The sequence below is a fragment of the Cariama cristata genome, unplaced genomic scaffold (assembly GCF_000690535.1).
Source record: "Cariama cristata isolate BGI_N322 unplaced genomic scaffold, ASM69053v1 scaffold10960, whole genome shotgun sequence".
Taxonomy (NCBI): domain Eukaryota; kingdom Metazoa; phylum Chordata; class Aves; order Cariamiformes; family Cariamidae; genus Cariama; species Cariama cristata.
The window spans coordinates 1-23,796 of NW_009596388.1; the positions used below are offsets into that span (position 1 = coordinate 1).

Below are 23,796 nucleotides of genomic sequence, written 5' to 3' on the forward strand. Positions count from 1 at the left end.
GCTTAGCTGGCTCCTTCGGAGATGGATCGAGGTGTACCTGCCCGCGGTTAGTACCCTGGAAGCGATGGGCAGTCGCTCTCGGAGGCCAAAGTTAGGTCAAGTGCAAATGGAAAAGGGAAAAGACTGGAGGAGAAAGTAACTGTGTGAGGTACGCGGGCGGCAGAGCTGGGGTCCCGTCACCCGGATTGGGGCGCGAAGGCCCATCGCATAGGCGGTATACCCCCCCTTTTGGGTTAGCCTTTTATGAGCTGGAAACTAACCCTGTAAGAGTTGTAAAGCAGAGGCACCTGCCCTCTGGAAGGCATTACTGCTGGAAACCTTGGCTCGACAGCACGCTGTCATCCCGTGAGGCGTCTGGGAGCGCGGTACGGGTTTTGCCTCACGCACCTCTCGAACCAGGCGTGCCAGCTGTACCTGAGAGCGCCTGCGCCCCAAAAGGTTCCTCACAGGGCACGGTCCTGCCGGAAAGGGCAACCCTGGATTTGTCAGCTCTTGGGATTAAGCAGACAAAGTAAGGAGCTGCCTGTGAGAAGATGCCGGTAATTATTGTCATCGCTCGGTGGTGGGCTGTTTGTATCTTGTGGGAGGAGGATTAGGCCTCGCGGCACATTTCTCCGAAGAAGACATCGAGCACGGCGGCTTAGTTTAACCACAGATGCGCGCTAAGCAGCTGCCGCTAGGATCTGGATTTATTGCCGAGGTATGTGGTAACGGAGCCAAAGAGCAGCTTTGTTGTCTCAAACGGGGCTGTGAGGGGAGCGAGATTCTTCGAACAGGGTGCTATGGATGGGGTGTGCCCTGTGCCCTAACCGGCGTATCTTTTCTGCCCCTCAAACCTATGGATTACGATTGTGTCTTGGGCAGAGAATCGTAGTTTTGATCCTCGTATCACAGGTAAAGCGTTCTGCCGTATCGTGGATTTGCTTAGCGTTTCTGTGGGCTAAGAAAACGAGTGTGTAAAGCATATGTTATGCAGCAGTGTATATGAAAGTATGTATTTTTCTGAGTGATGCAGAAGCAGGGTGATGGGGGGAGAGTAGGCTGGCTGGGTGTTTTAGTGCTTACCCAAAGTAAGTTAGAAATACAACAGAAATCAGCACCTTTTTTTTTTAGGGGGGGGGGGAGGGCTTGGTTTATTGTTGTTGTTCCTAAAACATCCATCTGGCATCTTTGTGGCCAGAATCTTTTATTGATGATGCACACTGTATGTCTTCTGTTAAGTGATGGTAATACTGACAGTAAAGGGCTTTTAGCTTTGGTTTGTGTACATCAGTGTTTTTGGTAAGTGGCCCTATCGTGCTGCGTTGTGAACTAGCCCCTATTAGTGTCATTCCTTTTCTTGAAAAGTTCATGGTTTGAGCTTAAGAGGAGACCTTGAGAGACCCTTAAAGTAGTAACAAACATCAGGTTTTACAATAATTTAAAAATATGTTTGTTGGGGTTTGTTTTCACAAATAGAGGAGAGAGGCGAGAAAGGGAACTGGAACACTCTGCTTTGTTCCCGCTGAAATAATGAGGATTTTTTCCATTGACTTCATCTGAAATAGAATTAGAGCCTAAGGCCTCAGCCATACAGGAAAAGTTGCATCTGTGTAATTAAACTTGAAATTGCTTTTTTCCCCCTGTTGACTGAGAGAGACTGAATGTCTCTTGTTTTGTTGGGGTGGGGGATATTTTTTTTCTTCCAGTAGGGGAAAATCTCTAGCATATTAGAAGAATTGGATTCTTTGTACTACGCCTGAGATTAGGGCTCTGTATAGAGGCTGTCGGATCAAAGCTGACCATTTAAAGTCTCTGGGATGGTCTGTATCCTACCGTGCAAAAGTCCTGACATGCGTGCTGTGTGTAAGCGTGGCAGCTTTTGTGTTGGGCTTTGCGTTCCAGCAAAATCTCGACAAAACTGAATAGTCACAGAAAACAAAGTTACAAACTGGGTTTTTTTTTCCTGGTGTTTTGGCTTTTTTTTAAATAATATATTGTACCAATACTGTCAGTATTTATTTTTTTTTTAAATCCAAGTGTTTTATAAAAGTGTTGCCCCTATAGTGAGGGAAAAACAAACCCTAAACAATGCAGTAACAGTTAACTTATACCAGTATACCATTCCCATATTGATAAAACTGAAGCCTTTAATTAAAACCATACATGTTGACATAGTTGTTCTTGTTCTAAAAGAGATGTCCACATCAGAAATTTCGCTGACCTTTTAATTAAATTGATATAACTGTTAAAACTTTTCCCTTCTACAAAAAGGAGTGTCCTGACTGAATGGGAGGAAAAAAAGCCTTTCTTCTGTTTGGAAAGAGCAGCACGCTGCCCTTTCTGTTTTAAAGGGTTCCTCTTTGAAGTTTTTAAAAGCCTTTTAGTGATTTAGCTTTTTACCCCTCCTACTAGTGCTCTCTCTTTTTACTCTGTTACTTCTCTCAGCTTGGACAGTAAGCAGTGTCAGATTGATTTTTAAACTTTAAACTTTTTTTTTTTCCTTCAGTCGAGCTTGAAGTGGGAATTTAAGAGCACAGTGATGTTTTGTGAGGTGGCTGAACTGGAAACCAGGTGGGTTGCTACCCCGGAGAGGGACAGGTCGGCTCCCAGCCACCCAGCTCTGCTGTGGCAGTGGGGGACAGGGTCAGCCCCCCGAAACCGGCAACGAGACAGCGAAGGGGAGAATTTTCTGCCAGCTTAGTGACTTGCACTACTTGGAGAGGGTGCTAGGCAAGTGCCCAAGCAGGTGCGAGAGAAACTTTGGGGAGCACATGTGGGAAGGGTGAAGGAGGGGATCTTGGCTCTCGGGTGAGTTCAAGTATTTTTCCTGTAAACCACCTTTTTTCCATATTTAATGTAACAAGTGCAGGAGATGGGTAATAAACCTGCACAGCCTTACTTGGTTACTTTGAGGAACATTCACTTAGCTCGTTTTTTCCCTTCTTCTATCTTTGTGTCTCTCTCTCTCCCCTTTATTATTTTTTTTAAAAGGAATTTTACTTTGAGATAGACAAAAGTTTGGAAATATATCCTGACAAACTAGCCTGTGCTGTATGTCATTCTTCTGTCAATCATTCTGATATTAAAAGGCTAGGGCAGGTCATATGCCTCATAGGAGAGGACTTCTTAACCAGATGCTGCCCCACATCCTTACCGTGCCCTGTGATGTCCCTGAGGGGCTGCGAAGCATCCCAAGGATGCTTATGGTGACGTGAGAAGAACACGAGGGCACGTGTGTGCTGTCTGGGTACCCCTGTCCCTGTGGAACCCTGCGGACCTGTTGCAATCGGGGCACGAATAGATGGACTTCTGAAGCCACATGGGTGGCTGGCTTTTCCCGCTGCTGTCTGCACGGCTTGTTTTCTCTCTGGGCGTAGGACTCGAGGTTTGGTAATACTGAAGTGGCTCTTGTTGCCTGCTTCAGCCTGGGCTGTAATTGCTCCCCCTCACACTGGACTTTGTTTCTGCCTTTCCATGTGTGTGTTGAACCTTTTCAGTTTAGGGCAAATTTGGTCAGGGAAGAGCTTGACCCAAAGCCTGTAGAAGTGGATGCGTGTGCTCTCTCATCTCTAATAGGCTTTGTATGCCTCGCCAAGAGACTTGGGGGATCAGAGGTCAGTTTTTATTTAGAAACATGGAAGAACATAAATGTACGCTAGCTTTTATTTGCTCATTAGTTTTCATGCAAAATTTATACCTGCTAAAATGTCGCGATGGGAGCTTGTTACACCTGCACCTGGTGTACCACTGTGCTGAAAGCAGGCCTGCTGAGCTGGAGCTCTTCCTCCTGCAGTCGGAGTGATGTTCTGCTAATGCAGTGCTAAGGACTCCAGGTTCGCACAGGTAAACTAGGCAATAACAATTGTTTGAAACGCTCTTCTTCCATTTTCTTCTGGCTTTGAAGAGGCAGATGGAGATGCAATATGAGCCTAATTATGCTTTAACTTAACAATCAGAGTTGGCCAATTGTATGCTCTAAAATACAGAGCCGTGCAGATGAGGATCCAAGTGTGACATCCCTCTGCTTTCCCCATGTGCAACAGCTGTGATGGGGAAACCTGATACGGCTAGGGAAGGGAACGGTATGGGAGGTTGTAATAACACATCAGAAGGGTACTGGAAAGCAGCATTTAAAATATGAAATAGCAAGTTGACGTCTTGCAAGGGCATAGTGTTGTAGGTACAACATGCTTTTATTTCTTTAAATTCCTGTGGATATAGCGACGAGGTAGCACACCCACATTGTTGTATGACATGTATTTATCAAAAGAAAGAAAAAAAACTTTTCTTAGTGGATTGAAGTCTAAATCTATTCTGTTCTCACCAGAAAATACATATTTGAGGTGAAGAATTATTATATTTTTGAAGACTTATATTAACACAAGTTAGAATAGTATGAACCTTGCTTCTTTTAGAAACTTGTCTTTTTGCTTATTCTTCTCTCCTCTCTCTCATCCGTTTTCTTTTATCCCGACCCTTTTTATGTTTTACTTTAAGCAAAGCGTGTTACACAAGTACAGACTTCAGTTGTACTGAATCTCTGATCACTCTTCCCAACAGAAATGTTTTGATGCAGATTACTGTTTTGTACTAGGGAGCTACTGCATTTCAAGCATCTACATAATCGGAACAGGTTTCCAATTTTATGTGATGTTTAATGTGTTCTTTTGCTCTTTGTCTGGATTTTATTTCAGGGCATCTAGATGATGATGGGTTGCCACATGGTTTCTGTACAGTCACCTATTCATCGACAGACAGATTTGAGGGAAACTTTGTGCATGGAGAAAAGAATGGCCGCGGCAAGTTCTTCTTTTTTGATGGAAGGTAGACATTGACTCTTTGATTTTTCTTCTATATTCTGCCTCTTGCTTGCAGTGATGCAAAACTACTCTATGTTGATTGTACGCTGCTGAGTATCTGAATAAGTTTTCTCAATAAAACCTGTAGCTGGAAAGTTTTCTCTACTGCTGCTGTAGCCATGCCTTTGTGGGCTTGGGGACTTTGTATGTAACATGGTGACTGGAGTCATTTCCCGGTGGGAGAACGCAGCTGTGTGAGCTCTTTTAGCACTGCAGAGTTATGAACTAATTAGAGACCGTAAGACCTGGGAGGTGGTCAGAGCTATTGGAAACCATGCTGACAACGACTTGGACTACAAAGTTCAAGTCCATAAATGAAGGTGGAATTCTTTGTCTTATAGCCCTGTACAGAGACTGCAGCTGGACTGGGAGCTCCCTGTACCACACCTCAGGCACAGACATAGGACCTCGACAGAGGCTTATCCTCTGCTTGGTCTTGGAAATTGTTTAATGGTAAAAGGGCTGGGTTGAATACGGTTTTGTTCCCAACTCTACCTAATCCTCTGCAAGTTGCTTGTGGCCTGATTTGTTTTCAGAAAAGCCCCTATAATTTCCCCCTCTCTTCACTGGGAATTGTGACAGTGAAATTGGGCTAGTCTGTGCCTATGCGTGTGTTCTCTTCTCAGGTCTTGGTTATGAATACCTTGTACATCTTCCCCCAACTGCAGCATTTCTCTCTGCAGTTGCTCAGAACTTCCTCCAAAGGAGCAGCAGATGCATAAAATGACACGATTCTTCATGGTTTTGCAGCTGTCGGTGGCACTATGAATAGCAGCCGTTAAACTGACAGTCGTGCCGGGTCTACTCTCCTCCTGCTCAGCGAACTTCTGAGCAGGAGCAGAGGTATTGTGCTGTCTCAATGAGTCAGCTCCTTGTCTGTACTTGCCTTTGCAATTGCTTCATACTGGGGTTTGTGGGCTTTTTGCATGAGAAGGATAATATATTTATTCAGTTAGGCAGAAACTGATCAGGCCTCCAAGCTTGGATGAAGAAAAATCCCCACTGTTGTTAGTAATGGGCTTATTAAATCTTGTATGAGTAACTGAAAATCAGTACTGCCCAGCAGCTGACCTCTCTAAAATAGCCTTTTTTTTAAGTTGGCAGCCAGCGTCTCTATGGACACACGTACATAACGCTTCTGTGCTTGTTGATGATCTCAGCAGAGCGGTTGCTGATTGTACGGTCAGAGAAGCTGACCCGTTATTTTGTTTGTAGGGCTGCTCCTCCAAGTAGTCCAGGGTACAGGCAGTGCTCGGTGGGAAAACTCAGGCTGCTGCTGAGCCTTTTCTGTACCGCTTCAGTGTTGCCAACTCTTTTTTTTTTTTTAATTTTCATAACCCTTTACAAAACGGAACAGTTGGCTACTGCATGACTTCAGGAACTAGCAGAATGAAAATACACCAAAATAGTCTGTAATGTGGTTTTGGAAAATGGGATATTTTTATAAATTGCCCTAAGTTTATTTTAATTTAGCTAAAGCAGCCTTAACTGAGCAGTGACTAGTTAGTAAAGATGTTCCAATTTACCTAGCTATGCCTAGCTAGGAAGAGTAAGTTGCTCTCTGACGTGGATGGTTCAGGTGTCGTGACGTGTTGCAGGAAGAATGACCCGGCATAAAACAGGACGGTCTGTTTCCATTAACTGTGCCATGGGCAAGGCTGAATGCTTATGAAGAAGAGAAACGAATCCCCCAGATTTCTCAGAACACCTCTCCCCGTACAGTATTGTGCGGTTCAGTGCAGTAAGTTAGCTGTTTTCAGCATTCTGGGATGTGTTTCCCTGCCAGGCTGCTGGTAGAGGCTGGCAGCTGAACGGCTGTGGGTCTGTTGTTGGGGAGTATTTGAGTCCTGTCAGACACTGGACTGGCAGCAGTGCAAGCGTTCTCATTTTTTTTGAGTGTTGGGAAATAGGAGTGGCTGCCTGGCTGTGGTGTTTGCCTCAGTGAAAACTTTTCCCTTTACTGAAATAGCTGCCTCCTTCCTGTTGATTATTTAAGGGAGTGGAAACCTGGAATGAAATGTCAGTTGTTTTTTTCCTCCACCTTAAAAAAAATAAAATTGCAACAAAACCCAAACTATTCTTTCAGAGAGAGAAGTTTCACCTCTGGCATACTCCCTGTTTTGGATCGTATGCTTGAGCTTTCATCAGTGCTAATGCCTGCTGGAGTGCACTTTATAAAACACTTTGCACAGTAACTGCGAGCACGAGAGCCGTCTTTGGCACAGAGCTGCAGCTGCTCATCTCCCATAACTGGAAACGCTTGTGAACTGACATCTCCCAGATCACAGGAGAGAACGGTATTGTTTTTAAGAAAAAAGTTTTTGATGTTCCCACATAGAGGGAAAGGTGGGAGATGAGAGAGTATGAGGGATGAATGGATCAGGGTCTATCGATGTAACTTTAATACCTGGAAGGATATTGCAGTAAGTATTCTGGGTCCCCTCCCCAACTCTTACCACTGATTTATTTTTTAGGTAGTGGATATCCTAGATCCCCTCTAGGCCTGGTGGATAATGGGGAGACAAGACATCTGATAAATCTTGACTTTAGTAAAACTTTACATTGTCACAAATATGATAATCCGAGAAGCGAACCGGAGAAATGTAGGCTAGCTCAGGGTTTGTATTAACAAGATTTTGTTTATGCAAAAGACAGAAGCTATTTATTCCTCCTCATGCTGGTCAGATCTTAGTTGCAAGTATCATGTCTGGCTGCAGACATCATACTTTGAGAGCTCAAAAAGAGAGAGAAGGGGAGAGTGGGGTGGAAATGACTCAAAACCCGTAAAAAGTATAAAAGTTTTAGAGAGCTGGACTTTTTATGCAAGGTTGAAAGACATGGAATTCTTTCTTTAGGTATCTTTCTCTTGATTTCCTTAGATGATATGAGAGTAGAAACAGATGGATCTTTTGGACATTGTTTGGAGCTTAATACAAACAAAGAAAACCTAGAAATTGGAGTTACAGTAAAAAAAAATATTATTTTTTTTTTCCCAGTACTGAAGTACTGTTGTAATTTAGCAATTTGGTAACTTCAACTAATACTGTTAAAGGTAACAAGAAGGGTTTTTTTTGGTCTGTTTCATTACATAAACTGGGGATGGCTGCTTCTTTTAAAGAGTAATCCTGCATGTGGACTCTGTGTGTGTTGACAACTACAATGAAATTCAAATCTGGTGATCTGTGATAAACTAGAAGAGAAAGCGGTGTCATTTATAGTTGAGTAAGTGCACGGATTTCTGGTGGTTCCCTCATCTGCTCTGCTCGCTCCCTGTGCTGCGGTGCTGTAGCTGTCTGTGCAGCTCTGTAGCAACCCGGATCAAGAAATTTATCTGACTGACAAGTAAAAACAGCTTTCCTGCCCCTTCCTGCTCTGCATCTGGTTTGCATTGAGGCTTTTACTGTGGTGTATTTTCCCATGGAAACCTCAGCCAGCTTGCCAAAGTTACGTATGAACAGAGAGCGAAGCTTTAGAAACCAGAAAGTTAATTCTGAGAAAACATTCCTTCCTCATCTCTTGAAAATCTGTTTTGTAAAGTTTTGTAAAACACGTTGAGTCATGTGCTCCCGGACACTGTTTGGGCTTATACCTTAGACCTCGGCATCAGAAAAAAGAATTATGCAGTGAAAGTATGTGTGCTGCAGCTGGCTGTTAGCTAAATATGCTGGGGTAAAAGCTAAACAGTTTGTATTTCCTTGTGCTAGTTCTAACCTGGGAAAGAAATAACTGAGGAGATTCTCTTTTACAGTTATGCTTTCATTCTTTGTAGATTCTCTCAGCAGCCTTTTTTTAAGAAACAAAGCGAAGCAGTTTGCATGTTATTATGGCACCCCTTCTAAAGGGTTTGCAAGACAAAACTGAAGTGATACATTTCTTTGTTCAGATCCCAGCGCAGCACTAGTTCTGTTTGACAGGCTGTTCCATTTTAATAGAAAGACATGAAAAATGACAACCCTTTTAGCAAATCCAGTACAGATTACTGCTAAGTCTATCGCTGGGGAGCTGACACTGAGCTGGTAGCAGGCTGCAGTTTGTACCCTGTTGCGATCCACCTGCACGGCAGTTCAAGTTGATCTCACCAGAGCGACGTCAGTAAAGATCCAAACGTAGGAGATAGAAAATCCTAACGTGAGAGTAGCCTGCTTGAGCAATAATTTCGTTTTTGACCATGAGCGTCCATTTGCCGCTGTAATTTGCTACCCCAGCTTATAAAAACAGCTCCGCTGAATGATGCTGTGTCCATGCAGCTCACTCTGGTGAAAGCACAGTGTAAGTTGGTTTCTGCCTTTGGAGGTCTGGAGAAACAAGTTACTGGTTTTCATCTTGGCTTTTCAGAGAAGTCGGGTTTACCTTCCTACTCCCCTTCCCCTTGTCGCCCTCAAATTTGGTTGAAACTAGCAAACGTGTCAGAGTTTTAGACATGGGGGATAGTGATGCCTGGTGGGGGATAGAGGAGAGATGCTGGAAGCGGCGTCCCAGCGAGGGGGTCCCTGGGCTTTCGGAGAGAGGCCACCAAGAAAGTGAAGAAAAGCTGTGATTGTTGTAGTAGTGTTGGTGTGCATTTTGAGGAGGGTTGTAGGGTACCCAGCAATAGCAAACCAGGTGTCAACAGTCACCTCCTCCTAGGACCTGACTTTCTTGAAGGTTTCCCCATACCCTCTCTGTACCAGTCGTATGTCGAATGATTTGCAGGGGAGCAGGGTTGTTCTGTGCCTCGTGTCGAGGCTTTGGGCTCACCTCCTAGAGAGGTGAATCGTCTTCCACTGCTGTTTTCTTTCTCTCTTTACCAGCACCCTGGAAGGGTACTATGTTGATGATGCCCTGCAAGGCCAGGGAATCTACACTTACGAGGATGGAGTGGTCCTTCATGGCACATATGTGGATGGAGAGCTGAATGGACCAGCCCAGGAGTATGACAGTGACGGGCGGCTGATATTCAAAGGGCAGTATAAAGACAACATTCGACATGGAGTTTGTTGGATTTATTACCCGGTAAGCCTGACCACCTGCTCTCTTTATAGCAAAATAGTACCATTATGTGTCTTTTTCTCCTCAACTGAAGCAAATAACCACCACAACCCAGCTGTCCAAAAGTCAGCGTACAAAAATGCGAGTGGAAGATCTGTGCATTCTGATTTTGGATAATCCAACATACAGTTAAACCTTTTCAGTGTTGAATGTTTGCCCAGTAGACAGGATTCAGCAAGGCTGCGAGGTGCCACCACTGTTTTCATCTTCCAGGGAACCCAGCCCCTTGGAAGTGCATTTATGTTATATCTCCTGGGGAAGGCTGGGCCGGTGATTTTCCCACTTTGTAGTGCTGACTGGAGGTGAGAAGCAGGGGAGCTATGCAAGCTATTGCAACCTGCTGCTCTTCTTGAGCTAGGAGGGGAGGCTTTGTCCATTTCTGCAGCGTTTGTTGTGAAGTCTGGCTTCACCCAACAAATCAGATGGAACTGGTGTGAGAGCTGTGCCTCTGCCTGGAGTGTGGACATGTGCTTTGCTCATTAAGCGAGAATTTTATCTTTCTGATTCTTGGTAAACACTCAGATATCCCTCTGGAAAACTCTGGAGAAATTTTTGATGTACTTTTATAACCATGCTAGTTAGGGCAATAATGGTTGTACTGGGTTTTAAGGGTTTTTAATGTAAATTTTTAAGATTTTAATTCCTATGCAGCCTCAACACAGCACTCCAGAGTTGAACCTTTCAATCTTTACTTTGTGCTGAGGACGGGGAAACACCTGCATGTAATTAAGCTGCTGGTCAAAACCCAGTCTGTTTCTGTGCTACCTATTGCACATACTTCAGTTGCAAATTAATTTCAAATGCTCACCATTGGCTGTTTGCTTTATTTACTGGTTTTCACTATTGCCATTAAGCATGTGTTAGAATCAACGAATGCTTGGTGTTAGCTGCCAAACAAGTAGAAGTTTTTTAGTACTAGTGTATAAAATACACACAGGTGACCCTTCAGGTTATATGTGTCCTGTTTCATCTTCCAGCTGACAAAGTGCTGCTGTACCTTCTGGAAATGTGGATATTTAGAGGTGGTTTATCATTGTCATCTTGCCAGACTAAAGGATGCAAGGTGTTTCAAAAAAAAAACAAAAACAAACAAACCAACCTGTGCCATGGAAACAGTTATTTATGCATGGTTCTGTGCATGTTGCTATGTGCACAAATTTTTACCCAAAGTCAAGGTTCACCGTTCCTTACTACGATATATCTGAAGCTCTTTCATCCTTGGAGTTGAACAAAATGGTATCGCTCTGAAATAGAGTCTGTGTGCAGCAATCTTGATCTAAATCAGTCTGTTCCCACATCACACCTGCTGTTTTTTCTCCAGGGCATTATTTGAAGATGTTTCCTTGTCCTTTTTAAAATAAACACTTGAAGTCATTAGTCCTGTGCTAATCTACGCATCTCATTCTGCAATTCTGTAAATAGACCTGACTGGAGTTGCAGGCAAACTGCAGATGGCAAAGCCCAGGGCTAAAATGTGTAAACCTTAGAGAGGAAAAGTGTAGCTGATGATGGCTTTCAGCAAATGGTGGTTCTCATCAAGTACCACCTGACATCATGGAGGGATACTGGGACAGAGAAACTCTCCATTTGTCCAGCAAATTATTTTTTTTTTTTAATAGGGTCAAGTCTTTTGATGTACCATAAATTAGTTGTGAGCAAGGCAGCGTTCTTTCCTCCAGCACAGTATCGTATTAAGAACTCAGACAAAGTTTGTGTGTGGTTTTGGGCCTTGGTTCGCAGACTATTCACATAAAAATTTTACCAATTAAAACTCAGTATTTGTGTCACATGGAAGGAAAGACCTTGGGTTTTGCCTATTTCAAATAACATAGAAAGCCCCGTTCATTTATTTTACCGGTTTTATCCTGACTAGGATGGCTTCACCCAGCTTCTTCATGTGTCTGTTTCTCACTTGTTTTCATGATCTCACATCTGAACTTACTGTAGCTTAGGTTGTTTCTTTTAAAAAGCTGGGGGAAATATTTTTCATTTACTGAAGATGCTTTTTCTTTCTTGCCCATGCTTTCAGGATGGAGGCAGCCTTGTGGGAGAAGTGAATGAAGAAGGGGAGATGACTGGAGAGAAAATAGCTTATGTGTACCCGGATGGAAAGACTGCATATTCTGGAAGGTTCATAGATGGAGAAATGATAGAAGCAAAACTGGCAACTCTGACATCTGTAGAGGATGGGAAACCTCAGTTTGAAGTAGTACCAGGCAGTAAGTTCAGCCAACACAGAAACTTGTATTCTCGCTACCAGCTCTTTGCTGCTAACAGCTTGGTTTCTGTAAGCTTCCCCATTCAGAGACTCTAAAGGCTGGCTGCGATGAGATAATAAGTCTTATTAGTGAGAAGCCCTTTTTCTAAATTATAAAGTTGGACAGAAAGGCACGTGGAGCAATCCCTTTGCTCTGGGAACAAACGGGGAGCGACCCATGCGGAGGTGCTGCCAAACTGCATTTCGTAACCCTTCTCTCGCATGATGGCAGGCGCAGTCCTACTCGTCACACACCCCGTTGCCATCCGTGTCATAACCTGCCTAACCGCGTTAATGCTGGCACAGTTACGGGCTTGGTTTTGTTAGTAAAACGACTAAAAGCAGGGAGGGTGGCCATGGTTTGGTTGTAGCTCTGTCACTTGGGTTTTTTGCAAGTAAATGTTAGCGCTGCGAACGTTCTGGCATCTGCCTTATGGGGCTGAAAGGACACAGGGATTGGAATTTGTGTACTGAGTTGGGTGGTTGTGCAACAGACTGATTGACCAGCACCCTTCAGTCTGTCTAGTCCTGCTGATAGAAGGTGGCTGTGAAAGGGTTGGGGTGCTGCCTTCGACCCATGTCACCGGTGCTCCTTCCCCGGGGCAGTGGTGGCTTGGGTTTGTAGTTCTGGAGTGGTTTCGTTGCTCTGAGGTGTATGTGATGTTTTGGGAGTGGATGGGTTAAGCTGCGGACAGGGCCGCCAGTAATAAACAGGGACTATGCTAACACGTTTACTGTTTTGCCAGCAAAGATTGTCTCACTCGATATGAATAAGAACAGAAAACTCAGTGAAAAGGCGTTGAGAAGCAAATGCATGTGACTTTGTATTTTTTTTTAATCTCTCAGTTGTGATGGCAAATCAAAACTTAACTTAAAACATATCTTCTGAGAGGGTACAGTTGTGCTCTGTAAATAGGATTCAGGTACACTCTGGAGGAAGCTGCCTTCAGCCAGAACAGATCTTGGGCACCAGGGGCAATGGCCTTTTATCAAACTTTCTGATGTCCTGTTTTGTGGTTTGGTTGGGTTTTTTTTCCCTCCATCTTATTTCCACCTGCATCTTAACCTATCTCCCAGATAGTCCTCTGGCAGTTGATTGCAGAGGGATGTAAGGATATAATTAGAGCTGTTCCACTGAGTTGCTTATTAATGGCAGGAAATAAATGACTGTAGTAAGTGTACTTTGTGATTGCTGAACATTATCTTCTGACTGAAGTCCCTTCAGGATTTGGACTAGAAAACATTTCATGTTTGAAATAGTTCCAAGTTTTTTTATAATTAATGTGTTATTGAATATATCCTTTTAAATTTTGCTTTACTATTTTAATTAGAGTCTCTGGGAGGGTCAGTTTAGAAAGACTGTCCAGTCCTCCGGTAAAAGTTGGTAGTTCAAAGAACATATATGTCACCTTTTTGTGATAATACTGGTACTCTGGTATGTTGAGGGGAAAAAAAAAAATATCAAGAAACAGCATCTCACTGAAGACCTTTTACAGGTGCAGTTCTGTTTAATACCTTTTTTGGAAGCATAGCATTTATTTCTTGCAGTTACTAAAACTTAGTTTTTGAATGTCTTAAGAGTTGCATGCTTTTAGTACTGCCAATTGGTTTATTTCCTTTGATTTCTGTTTCTTTAGGCCCAGTATACAGTTTTGACAAATCTACTTCATCCTGCATTTCTACAAATGCACTTCTTCCTGATCCTTACGAGTCAGAGAGGTAGGCTTTTTTTTTCTTCTCCCCTCTTTCAGTATTGTCCATGTTTCTTTGCTGTTACATATGTAAGGCCTAATTTTGCAAACCTTTTCTCGCTTAAAATTGAAAAAAAAAAAGCATGTAAGTATTTGAGAAATTGGAAACCATTACTGCACATCAGTTAGCGTTTGACTTGATTGAATTTGTTTGTGATTCGCACAATAAAATTGCACTCCAGTGGATAGAACACAGCAATACTTTAAGAGACTGAACTAGGATAACTTCTGAGCATTTCAAAGACATGTTCAGTCAAGTCCTGGACTCCACTAATAGCCCACATCTATAACATTCTGAGCAAAAAAGTACGCTGTTCCTTATTTTCTGGATGTGTAACTAGCTTCAGGTTGCAGTGTGCTGCATTCAGTTTGTCTTGTTGAATGGCATACATTGTACAAAATTTTCTCCCCTCCCTACAGATGTAGCAAGAGTTAAATCATCAAGCTGGAGGAAAGTGAGATAGATAGTGTTTGTGACAACCTTGTAATGTCAAAACATGTTCCTCAGCAATTGTCTCATCATAGTCAGTCACTGATGTCTCTTCCATGGCTATTCCACAATTACACTTTTTACCTAGACTTAGAGGCCTTACTCTTTAGATACCTCAACTGTACTCCTTTTCTGATACTCTGAAATATCTAAATAAATGATTGGTAAAATGCTGGCATTAATTTGCATCAAGTACTTGAAGATCTCAGGCTTCACCTTGAACACTTGCTCGTCTGTGCATGTACACACACCAGCAGCCTCAGCTTAGTGGAGACCTCTGGGATTCTGGTATGTTATTGAGGGTGTTCTGACCTGAAGCCATCATTAAGGAGTAATAGTAGATTGGCACTTTATCTATTAGTTTGAAATTATTTTTTTTTTTAAGTCAGCCGGCACTTCCCACCAAATCTTCATTTTGGCAAAACAGAGAGAACGTAAGGAAGAGAGGAAGGAGAAGGAGTTGCATTTGGTTTTGAATTATCATTATCAGTTTCGTTATTTTATTGAAGTATTAGTCTTTATGCCAGTAGTGTTGTGATAATACTTCTTGAAAACTGTAGCCAATCGCTAATTCCATGCCCTTTTCCCCTTGTAGGGTGTATGTTGATGTCTCTCTCATTTCCAGTGCTGGGGAAGGATTATTTTCGAAAATAGCAGCAGAAGCCAATACAGTTATGTCCTTTTACAACGGAGTGCGAATTACACACCAGGAGGTAAAGGAGAGAAAAAAGTCAGTCTGAATTTTCATTGCTCCTTCTGAAATCATCTTCTTGTAGGATTTTGCACCCATCCCCTTCCCACCCTTAAGATTTAATATGATGGAGTTTAACTGAAAGAAAGTGCACGTTCACCTACGTATATATAAAAAAAGTGGTCTTTGTGTTGTTTTTTTTTAATGACTTAAACACAGGAAAAGCTTTAGTTGCATATATTTGAGTGTTTGCTTTCAAACTGCTGGCAAAGTTGACCCCTCCAGACACACACTGGATTTTTGCCTTGCAAACTAGGTAGACAGCAGAGACTGGGCCCTCAACGGAAATACAATATCCCTGGATGACGAAACAGTCATAGACGTGCCAGAGCCCTACAACCACGCTGCCAAGTACTGTGCCTCGCTGGGGCATAAGGCCAACCATTCTTTCACTCCTAACTGCATCTACGACCCGTAAGTAGAGTTCCCGTGTTTGGGAGTGGAAGCTGCAGCCCGGCGGTCTGGGCTCACAGGGTGTTTCGGGGCAGCTGAAGGAGGAGCGGCTGGTGGGGCTGGGAGTTAACGGGTCCAGGCATTGGAGGAGTTCCTGCTCACCTGGGCTGAGCTGGAAACTGGCTGGCATTGCGGGTGCTTGAACTCTCTTGGCACTTACACCATGGAGTATCTTGAAGTTTGCCACTGTGTTAATTTTATCATGAACTTTAGGAGCTGCCTCTTGGTTCTAAAATGCATTAAGCACAGCTCTCTAAATCCTAGCTTGGCTAGCACTGCACCGTATTTGCTGAACTGCAGATGCTTGACCAGCAGCATCAAATGTGCTGTCATTTCTGAAACAGAAAAAATAAATATCTTGCTGCTCTGCAGTTGGTGCAGAAACTTTTCAGTATAGGTATGCTGAGGGGTATAAATATTTTCATACCAATGTATAAACAAACAGACCTGTGGGCGGGGGGAGAGAGAGAGAGATGTAGAAAATAGCTTTCCTTCGTTAAATAAGCTGATTCCCTTTACTGTGGGACCCTAGGAGAAGATGTACAGAGGTATGTTATGATTGTTTAGTAGGTAACCTGTACTGCAGAAATTAAGATGAGCCATTTTCCATGCTCTCCAGTAATATATAGTTTTCCTGTCATGCACATGTTCACCTCTGCAAGCCCAAGGTGTGCAACAGTGATTAACTTTGTTTTATTTATGTATTACAAACAAGAAATGTTGCAGGACTGTTGAAAAACTTCAAATAACAGAGCTACACAAAGCTGCTTTAATATGTCAGTATTTTTGCCCTTATTACTCAAGTCTTTATAAGGTTGACTCAAACCAATCTACTCATCTGATACCAGATTATGTGATACTACTCTGAACTGTGAGCGACTTCTGAAACGATAAAAGGGGCTAACGGTGTCTGTGAATTGACAGCTAAGCCGAGCAAAAGTGTTTTATTCTTCGTCTAGGTTTGTTCATCCTCGTTTTGGGCCTATCAAGTGTATCCGTACCATCAGGGCTGTGGAGAAGGATGAGGAATTAACAGTGGCTTATGGATACGATCACAACCCCGTTGGGCAAAACGGGCCAGAAGCACCGGAGTGGTACCAGCTGGAACTGAAAGCTTTCCAGGCTGCCCAGCAAAAGTGAAACGGGAGCTCCTTCTCCATTCAGCAAACTGAAATAGAAACTTGGATCTATGCACTACCTTTATACTGAAAACTGGACAACCAGGGATTGTTCATGATGTTGCATCATAACTTTGCATTCTGTGTTAAGAGATAAGTTTCTTGCATACTAACTAGGTTTGACTGTGTTACTCATAGCAGATTTAAAATTAGCTAGCGTTGCACCAGTCTTATCTGGAGAAATTATTTACTATTCTATACGAGATGTGATATTCTTTGGTAGCTTCTGCTTTTGCACCATATGCAAAGATGCCAAAAGACTAGACGGAAAACTAAAATGGGTATATATCGTTCACTTTTAGTCGGCAGACTTAGTGTTGCTCTCTATCTGCCTAGGCATTATTGTGCAACTGCATTTTGCATATATGCCACTTGTGATGATAACAGTAATATTTTGATATTCTCTAATAGTAGCATAATTTTGCCTTTTTAAACCTTTGATCTGAATCTTGCAATAGAGCAGTTTATTTATTAGCATATAGGAGGCTGGGTTTTAACTCCCCTTTCCTCTTGTCTGAACGTTGTTCTTTCTACAAATCCTCTTTTGCAGGAGAAAATCCTTTCTAACCTAGTGGAAAGGCTTCTGTGTGTATGTGAGAGTGCTGTGTGTTGGTCTCTGTGGCTCTCTAAATAGTATAGCAACATGTCCAAACCTACTATTTATCTAGCCTTTACGGCTGGCTTATTTTATTTAATTTATGATTATGACACGCAAATGAAGCTGTTCTTTGCATGAAGATTTTCTGAAAGGAGAAAACGGATTTGCTTTTTGAAGGACTTTCAGAAGTACCTGTTCTGGAAGGCAAGCACGTTACTTGCATTGGTGTCCATGAGTTGGTTTGTGTATTTCGCCTGTTAAAGCGGCCGGTTCTCAAGGCAAAAACTTCTAGCAATGAGATGCTTGCGTCTCACATGAATTCTCTTAAGGGAGGTGTATGTATTTGAGGGCAGGCTGTAGTACTTGGCTAAGAAGAGCTGAAGAAGAGCTGTATCTTTTGTATGTGTCCACTTGACAAAGAATATAGCCTTGTAGCCATCTTTTAGTAGTACTGGTTTAAGACACAGTAAATTAATATAGTATGAGATATCAAAATAAGATTTAAAAAAGAAAAGAAACAAAAAGATTGTTTTTGAAAGACGAACAATGAATGTAAAAACATCACTCGCCGCTCGTTTAGAAACAGCACCCGATCTGTAGCTTTGTTGCGGCCAACGGTGGGGGTTTGTGAATATTCGTCTGCAGGGCTGTGTTCTGGGGTTTTTCAGGGGTAGGGGAGTTGTTGTGCATTTTTTCAGATACTGTACTGGTCTTGCCTCATGCTGTGTAGGACAGAAATAATGTATAATCTCGGTCTGGATACTGGAGCCCCTCTGGGACTCTGATGCTCTCCTTTGGGTTTAGCAACTTAGGGAAAACTCAAATGCATTTGCAACACTTCCTTTAGATGTTTGTAGGTTACAAAAGTTTGTATATATGTAACATAAATGATTTGGAAATCAGACCTACCTTTCTATTGCAACACGTTTTGGTTGGTTGCGTGAAGGGTCGGAGGTGTCTGGCTGTCTGGGGAGCCGGAGATGGAGAATGCCTGTTGGGTTGGTACCTGCAAGTGGAAGGACGAGGTTGCTGTTTTGTGCAGTCGGGGAATCCTTGCTTTGGTACCTGTACAAAGTTAGGAATCATTAATAAGAACCTCTCTAACTTGAGGCTCTCTGTAGTCGCTGTGACCGATCACAAACCTTTTCCAGCACCTCCTCACCATTTAAGCTTGCACAAAAGCTACTCTGTGTGTGTGCTGGGCGGGGGGGGCAAGTAGGCTCAGGGCTTCTTGACACTCTTCCAGCAGTGATCTGAATGTCAGCTTTGATACCACCCATCCCCTCGCACGGGAGACTCGGGCCGCGGCTCCGCTTCTCGTCCAAGGCAGAGGTGACAGCTCAGGGACTCGGCTGAGTGTGCGGAGACAGAACTGAGCCTCGCAGATGAGGGAGAGCTGTCAAAGGCCGACTGGCAGCACAGCTTCAGCAAATGAACCTCAAAAAGAAATAATGAAAATTTCCCTACCTGCCCTCAGGTCATTATTTTAGATCTTTGCTGTTAAAGCCATTTGCAGAAGAGCGTGCCTCTCTGGTAGGAGGCTGTTGCGTGCATCTTCTGGATTATTCTGCCAGGACCATGAAATCTGCAAAGTTGAGGCTTGTGTTTTTAGGTGCAGGGAGGAGGAGAGGGAAGGTATGTGACTGAACCCTGCTGTGAATGGGTGGTAACTTCTTCCACAGTCTCGATAACCTGCTTTGGACTGCTGGCCTCTTTGTGCCCGCTAGAGAATCGTGCTTAAAAATGTTCTGATCTGTAGAGCTCCTTTGGCTTCCTTCCTGATCGGTCTCCGATTCCTCTGCTATCTCCTCTTCATGTGGAGTTGCTCACGTTTTAATAATTTGTCAGTCTTCATATTGCCTAATTTTTGAGATAAATACAAGATAGGTGCTCTTTGCGCATCAGGTTTGAAGATTGCATCCTAAAATGGGGGAATTCAAGAAAAAAAAAGGCACTGAGGTATCCTCTGTGTGTGCTCTAAAGCTGTTAATTTGGTGACAGTCAAGCAAATTCCCTTGCTCTTGCATATGCTCGTAGCCTGGTAGTATGCCACAGCTGTGGCTATTGTCTCTGTTAGCTCTACTGTCCTTTTTCTCTCTGCTCTGTTAAAATCTGTTGGTCCTCCTATAGATCCCTTCTTCAGTGACCAACCTTCTATAAAAGTTGTGATTATAAAGCTGCTTTGGCTTGATTCAGGACCAAGCCTTTTAATTCTTCTTTGTTTTCTTTTTCTTTGTGGTCTGTTAGAGTGGAGATGGTTGGAATGGTTTTTACCACTGGGTAGGTAAAGGGCTCGGTGTGTCCTTCAGAGGTTTTTGAGGTGTGCGCGTTGGCAACCACAGGTTCAAACACAGGTTAGTTACAGAACTCCAAATAATGCCTTAACTTGGTCAACGTATTCAGCTCAGCTTCTGAGGCTCACTAGATAGCAAGACCAGCTTAGAAAAATCGGTAGTAACACGAGACCCGTGCCAAAACATGGTTTTAATTTGGAGCAGAGGAAGCAGTTGATTTGCAAAGCAATGCATTTGAGTCTGTTGAATGCAGCTGACCGTTGGTGAATATGCAATACGTAAAGAAGCTCCATTTCTCAGAGCCTGGCCAAAGACCTGTCCTGTCGGCACAGAAACGGGAAGAAGAGGTGATGCCTGTCAGCTGAGCCGGGGTGAGCAGCTGGCTATCGGGATCCCCGTTGTGGCTAAAGAGTGACATAAGAGGACCCAGAATTGTTGCTTTTTTTCAGGTACGGATCGGTTCCCAACGTCTGCCTTTGGTCTGCAGTGCTGCACGTGGCTCCTCTGTGATGGGAGGGTTGTGACCTGAGCTCCTTTATGGGAAGGAGCCTGTATCAGCCTGTATTAAGGCTGCTGATTGTCTCTTTTTTTTTTAAAAAAAAAAAGAAATTTAAATGGATCTTCCTGCTATGGCAGCACTATGTTTTGTCACCAAGAATACAGAAGCTTAGTTTTTTGGAGAAGCGGTTAATCTTGGAGACAAGAGAGCATGAGAAGTTACAGCTGAGAGCTACCTGCTTGCTGGGTCACTCCTCTGGATAAGAGGGAAAAGGGCTTAGGCCTGAGGTGGGGGAGTCTCAAGTTGAGTCTCATGCTATAATTTTTTTTTTTTTTTGATCTACTGAAATACCTGATTTTCCTTTACAAATCCAAAAAGGCTTTTTTCCCTTTTTTTTTTGGTAGTAATTAAAAAAACCTTAACCTATATGAATATACATAAGTCTTAACTGTTGAAAAAGCCACAGGACATAGGTGGATATGGCTCTTCAGCGATCAAAGCGAGAGCTGTGAGAGCTTTTTGACTTTTTCCACAGTTGTGACGATACCCGGTAGGACGGCCCGTGCTTTTGCCCAGGTGCGGCTCCTGGGCGACTCGTGCAGGTTTCAAGACCTTTGGGAGGGCGGTTGCTCAGCCTCGCGAGGCTGTGTGATTCGGGAGCAACGAGGTAGCCTTCTTAGTTCGGCCTTTTCAGACGCAGAGCTTTCGGTCTTGGCAGTGGCTGTGGTTTCTTTCCCGGAGCTGTTGTAGTACGTTGATGGCGTGGAAGCGAGAGTGCCGTCGGGGACTTCTCACCCTCTGCCAGGCCCCGGAGGAGCAGAGTAGCCAACGTATCCCATCTGGTACAAGAAACTGAGAATTGGTGGAAATGGCCACTTTTCTGTTTCCTGCTCGGTTGGCCACCCTGGTCCTTCAGTCGAAACTGGTGCTCACCACTTTGGTTGCACCAGGAGCTGTACGGTGTTGCTTCTGTCCCAGACACCTCTGTGATTTCTATCCTTTCACTCGATTTGATAGTCTTTTTGGAAAACGCTGCCGTTGCGATGAGGTAACGAGTTGTACAGAGCCGGTTATCTGCTGCTTTGTTTTCCTCTGGCACAGCAGAATTGCTGGAGCTGTGGGTGCCTGAGGAATTCACCTCCAAGCACTTAACAAACAAACAATTGCTTTGAAAACAATGTTGCTGAAGTGTCTCCTTATATGCTGGGGTGCTGCATTAGACGCCTCTTCCTCACTTCCACCGCACTGTCGTATGCTGAGAGCATTTGGGTGAGGAAGGCAGGCGTGGGAGCGACTTTACCTGTGGGTGCGAGTGGGCTTCACGCTCACCTGCACCCCGGGGAGAACTTGTTCCTTTTGCTTTGTGTACTGGACATATGAGAACTATATTTTTGGACAAAGCATTTCTAAGCAGTCTTATAAGGGATATTTTTTTTTAAAAAAAAAAAAAGGTGCAAGATTGAGTGCATGTTTACTTGCCCCAGATCAAAGGTTTTGAACACTAAGGTCACTATCTGTTGAATGGACCCTCCTCTTGGCGCTCTTCGGTCTTCAGGCAACTGAAGCTCCTGCCCCCTTTCTCTTACCAGTTTTACTGTAACTACTTTTGGGGGGGATTTTTGTTGGTTGGTTTTTGTTGTTTTGGTTTTTTTTTTTTTCCAGGACAAATATATATACAAAAATTCTAAGCAATTAAATGTTCAAGCCATAAAATCGTGAGTGTGGGAAGATCCTCTTCAAGTTTTAACATATTTGTATGTAAAATGATGTTTGTATGAAATATTTTCATGGTAGAATGAATATTTAAAAAAAAGAAGTTCCAGTAAGATCTAAACCAAATTTAAAAGGCTGTCTTTTTCTAAGATGCAAGTGTAATTGATAACCAATAAGTAGATAATTTCTTTTTTTTTTTTTTTAAAGGGGAGATGCAACAAATGATCTTTACAATTACAAATTGTCATTTCTGCTATTTGGGAAAGTATTTATGCAGCATTACACACAGCTGTCATAAATAATTGCAATAGCAAGGCCAATCATCTTCAGGACATACCTCTCAGCTTGTCCCTTCGTGACATTGTACAAACCCCTCCCTCCTTTCTGCAGATTTCCTCCTAGAAGACTTTTCCTACTGTAACCGTACTGAATTTAACTCTTGAGCCAAGATCCAGACTAAAATTGTGTATTACTTAACAGTTTCTGCTGGGCCTTCTGCTATTTTAATACTCTTTAGCCCATAATTACTGGGTGTCTCTGTTCTGAAGAACTAAGTGCTAAAGAATAATCCTTGGGGTAAGCTTATACGTGCGTTAACAGTTAACCCCGGAGTATTTAACTTGTATACAGTACTTGATAGGTGTTTTATGACATTTGTACTCGAACTATGAGCCTTACTGAACATCTGTAGGTTTATTCATGACTTTTAAAAAATGGATAACTCTAAGAAAGATGTTTACATGAATGATGATTGCCCTTCCTTTGATGTTATGAATGAGGTTTTTATAGTGTGTTTGGGTGTATGTGCAAGGAAGTAAGAAAAATGTTTCTGGGGAAAAATAGACTTGACAAACATTTGTAATAAGTGAATTTTAAAGATTGCTTTAATTGCGCTATGAAGGCAATGCAGATATTAAAATATTCAACAGAATTGTCGTCTCTCCTTGTTATTTGTGTGTCACGGTTTTGGGCATCCTCTGATCTCTCCCCCTTGCTTGCGTACTGTGTGGTTGCTTTGCAGCCACGGTTATTGCTGATGCACGGGACCAGGATTTGGCCCACAGTTAACACACTTCTAGGCCACGTTGTGTTAACAGCGCATTGTATTAACAGCACAACACTCCTGACACCACTGCCTTGTTTTGATTTGTTTTGTTTTTTCTGGTATCTCTGCTGCTTTTGTTGTTCACTTCTCTCTTAGTGCACATAACGTGGGCTTTAGTTGTGTTGGGGTATGGAAGAACGTCCTGCCTGTATGTGCCAAAGTGCCTTTAACAGTTGTGTTTTAAAACATGTGAACGTGCATTTGGTATATTTTTCTCTTGCTGTTGCTGACTGAGGCAGCGCTTCGGTGCCTGCCCTGCCTTCCTCTGCGATCTCGGCGATTGCTGCGGTAACTCACGGCCCCTCGTGCCGACGACGTGCTGGGTGTAGGTGGGCGACGGCTGTGCTCTCCCCATCTCTACGAGGGTGGAGAAGGGACTTGTTCGGCCTTGGCGTTGCCCATTGCACCTTCACAGTTCTAAAGCTGAAGGGATGAGCGCTTGCCATGTTATTTGCATTATCTCCAAATCGAGCTGTGTGGAAGATGACGCAGGGGTTGTGGATGCTGCGGTGGGCTGGCATCACCCAGCCTGGCTGTGTTCCAGTCCTAGGCTGGTGTTGCACGCCTTTGCTCACACCATGGAGGTGCTGGGGGGTTTATTTAAAGAAATGATAGCTAACCTATGAATTGATTTCTTTAAAATGTTTTAAGGGTAGGCATGCGCTTGTTAGGGCTGGATTTGGCTGCAGGTGCTGGGGTGGGTTCTTGTGTTTGCTTTGCAAGGGAGAGGAGCCCTCCTTGCCTACCGATGTGGCCGAACCGATCACACGAGGCATTCCCGGTATGGATGGAGAGGGTTTCCCCAACTGAAAGGACCGCGTACGTGTCCTGTGAAGCA

The 23,796-nt window shown here is 43.4% G+C and overlaps 1 protein-coding gene across 1 annotated transcript; it reads left to right on the forward strand.

The window, feature by feature from the left end:
* Positions 1–655: 655 nt before the first annotated feature.
* Positions 656–16,856, forward strand: SETD7 (SET domain containing (lysine methyltransferase) 7). The gene is made up of 10 exons (XM_009705892.1): positions 656–700; positions 2,489–2,553; positions 3,559–3,596; positions 4,677–4,806; positions 9,632–9,833; positions 11,899–12,088; positions 13,764–13,845; positions 14,963–15,080; positions 15,375–15,532; positions 16,531–16,856. The coding sequence occupies exons 1-10, from the start codon at positions 656–658 to the stop codon at positions 16,709–16,711; spliced, it is 1,209 nt and encodes a 402-aa protein (XP_009704194.1). The 3' UTR covers positions 16,712–16,856.
* Positions 16,857–23,796: the final 6,940 nt, after the last annotated feature.

Bases quoted from the DNA above. Each gene is read 5' to 3' on its own strand.
- SETD7 (XM_009705892.1), top strand. From the start codon at position 656: ATGCGCGCTAAGCAGCTGCCGCTAGGATCTGGATTTATTGCCGAG. The intron at 3,597-4,676 runs GTCAGTTTTTAT...ATTTTATTTCAG, and splicing joins AGAGACTTGGGGGATCAGAG to GGCATCTAGATGATGATGGG. The intron at 4,807-9,631 runs GTAGACATTGAC...TCTCTTTACCAG, and splicing joins TTCTTCTTTTTTGATGGAAG to CACCCTGGAAGGGTACTATG.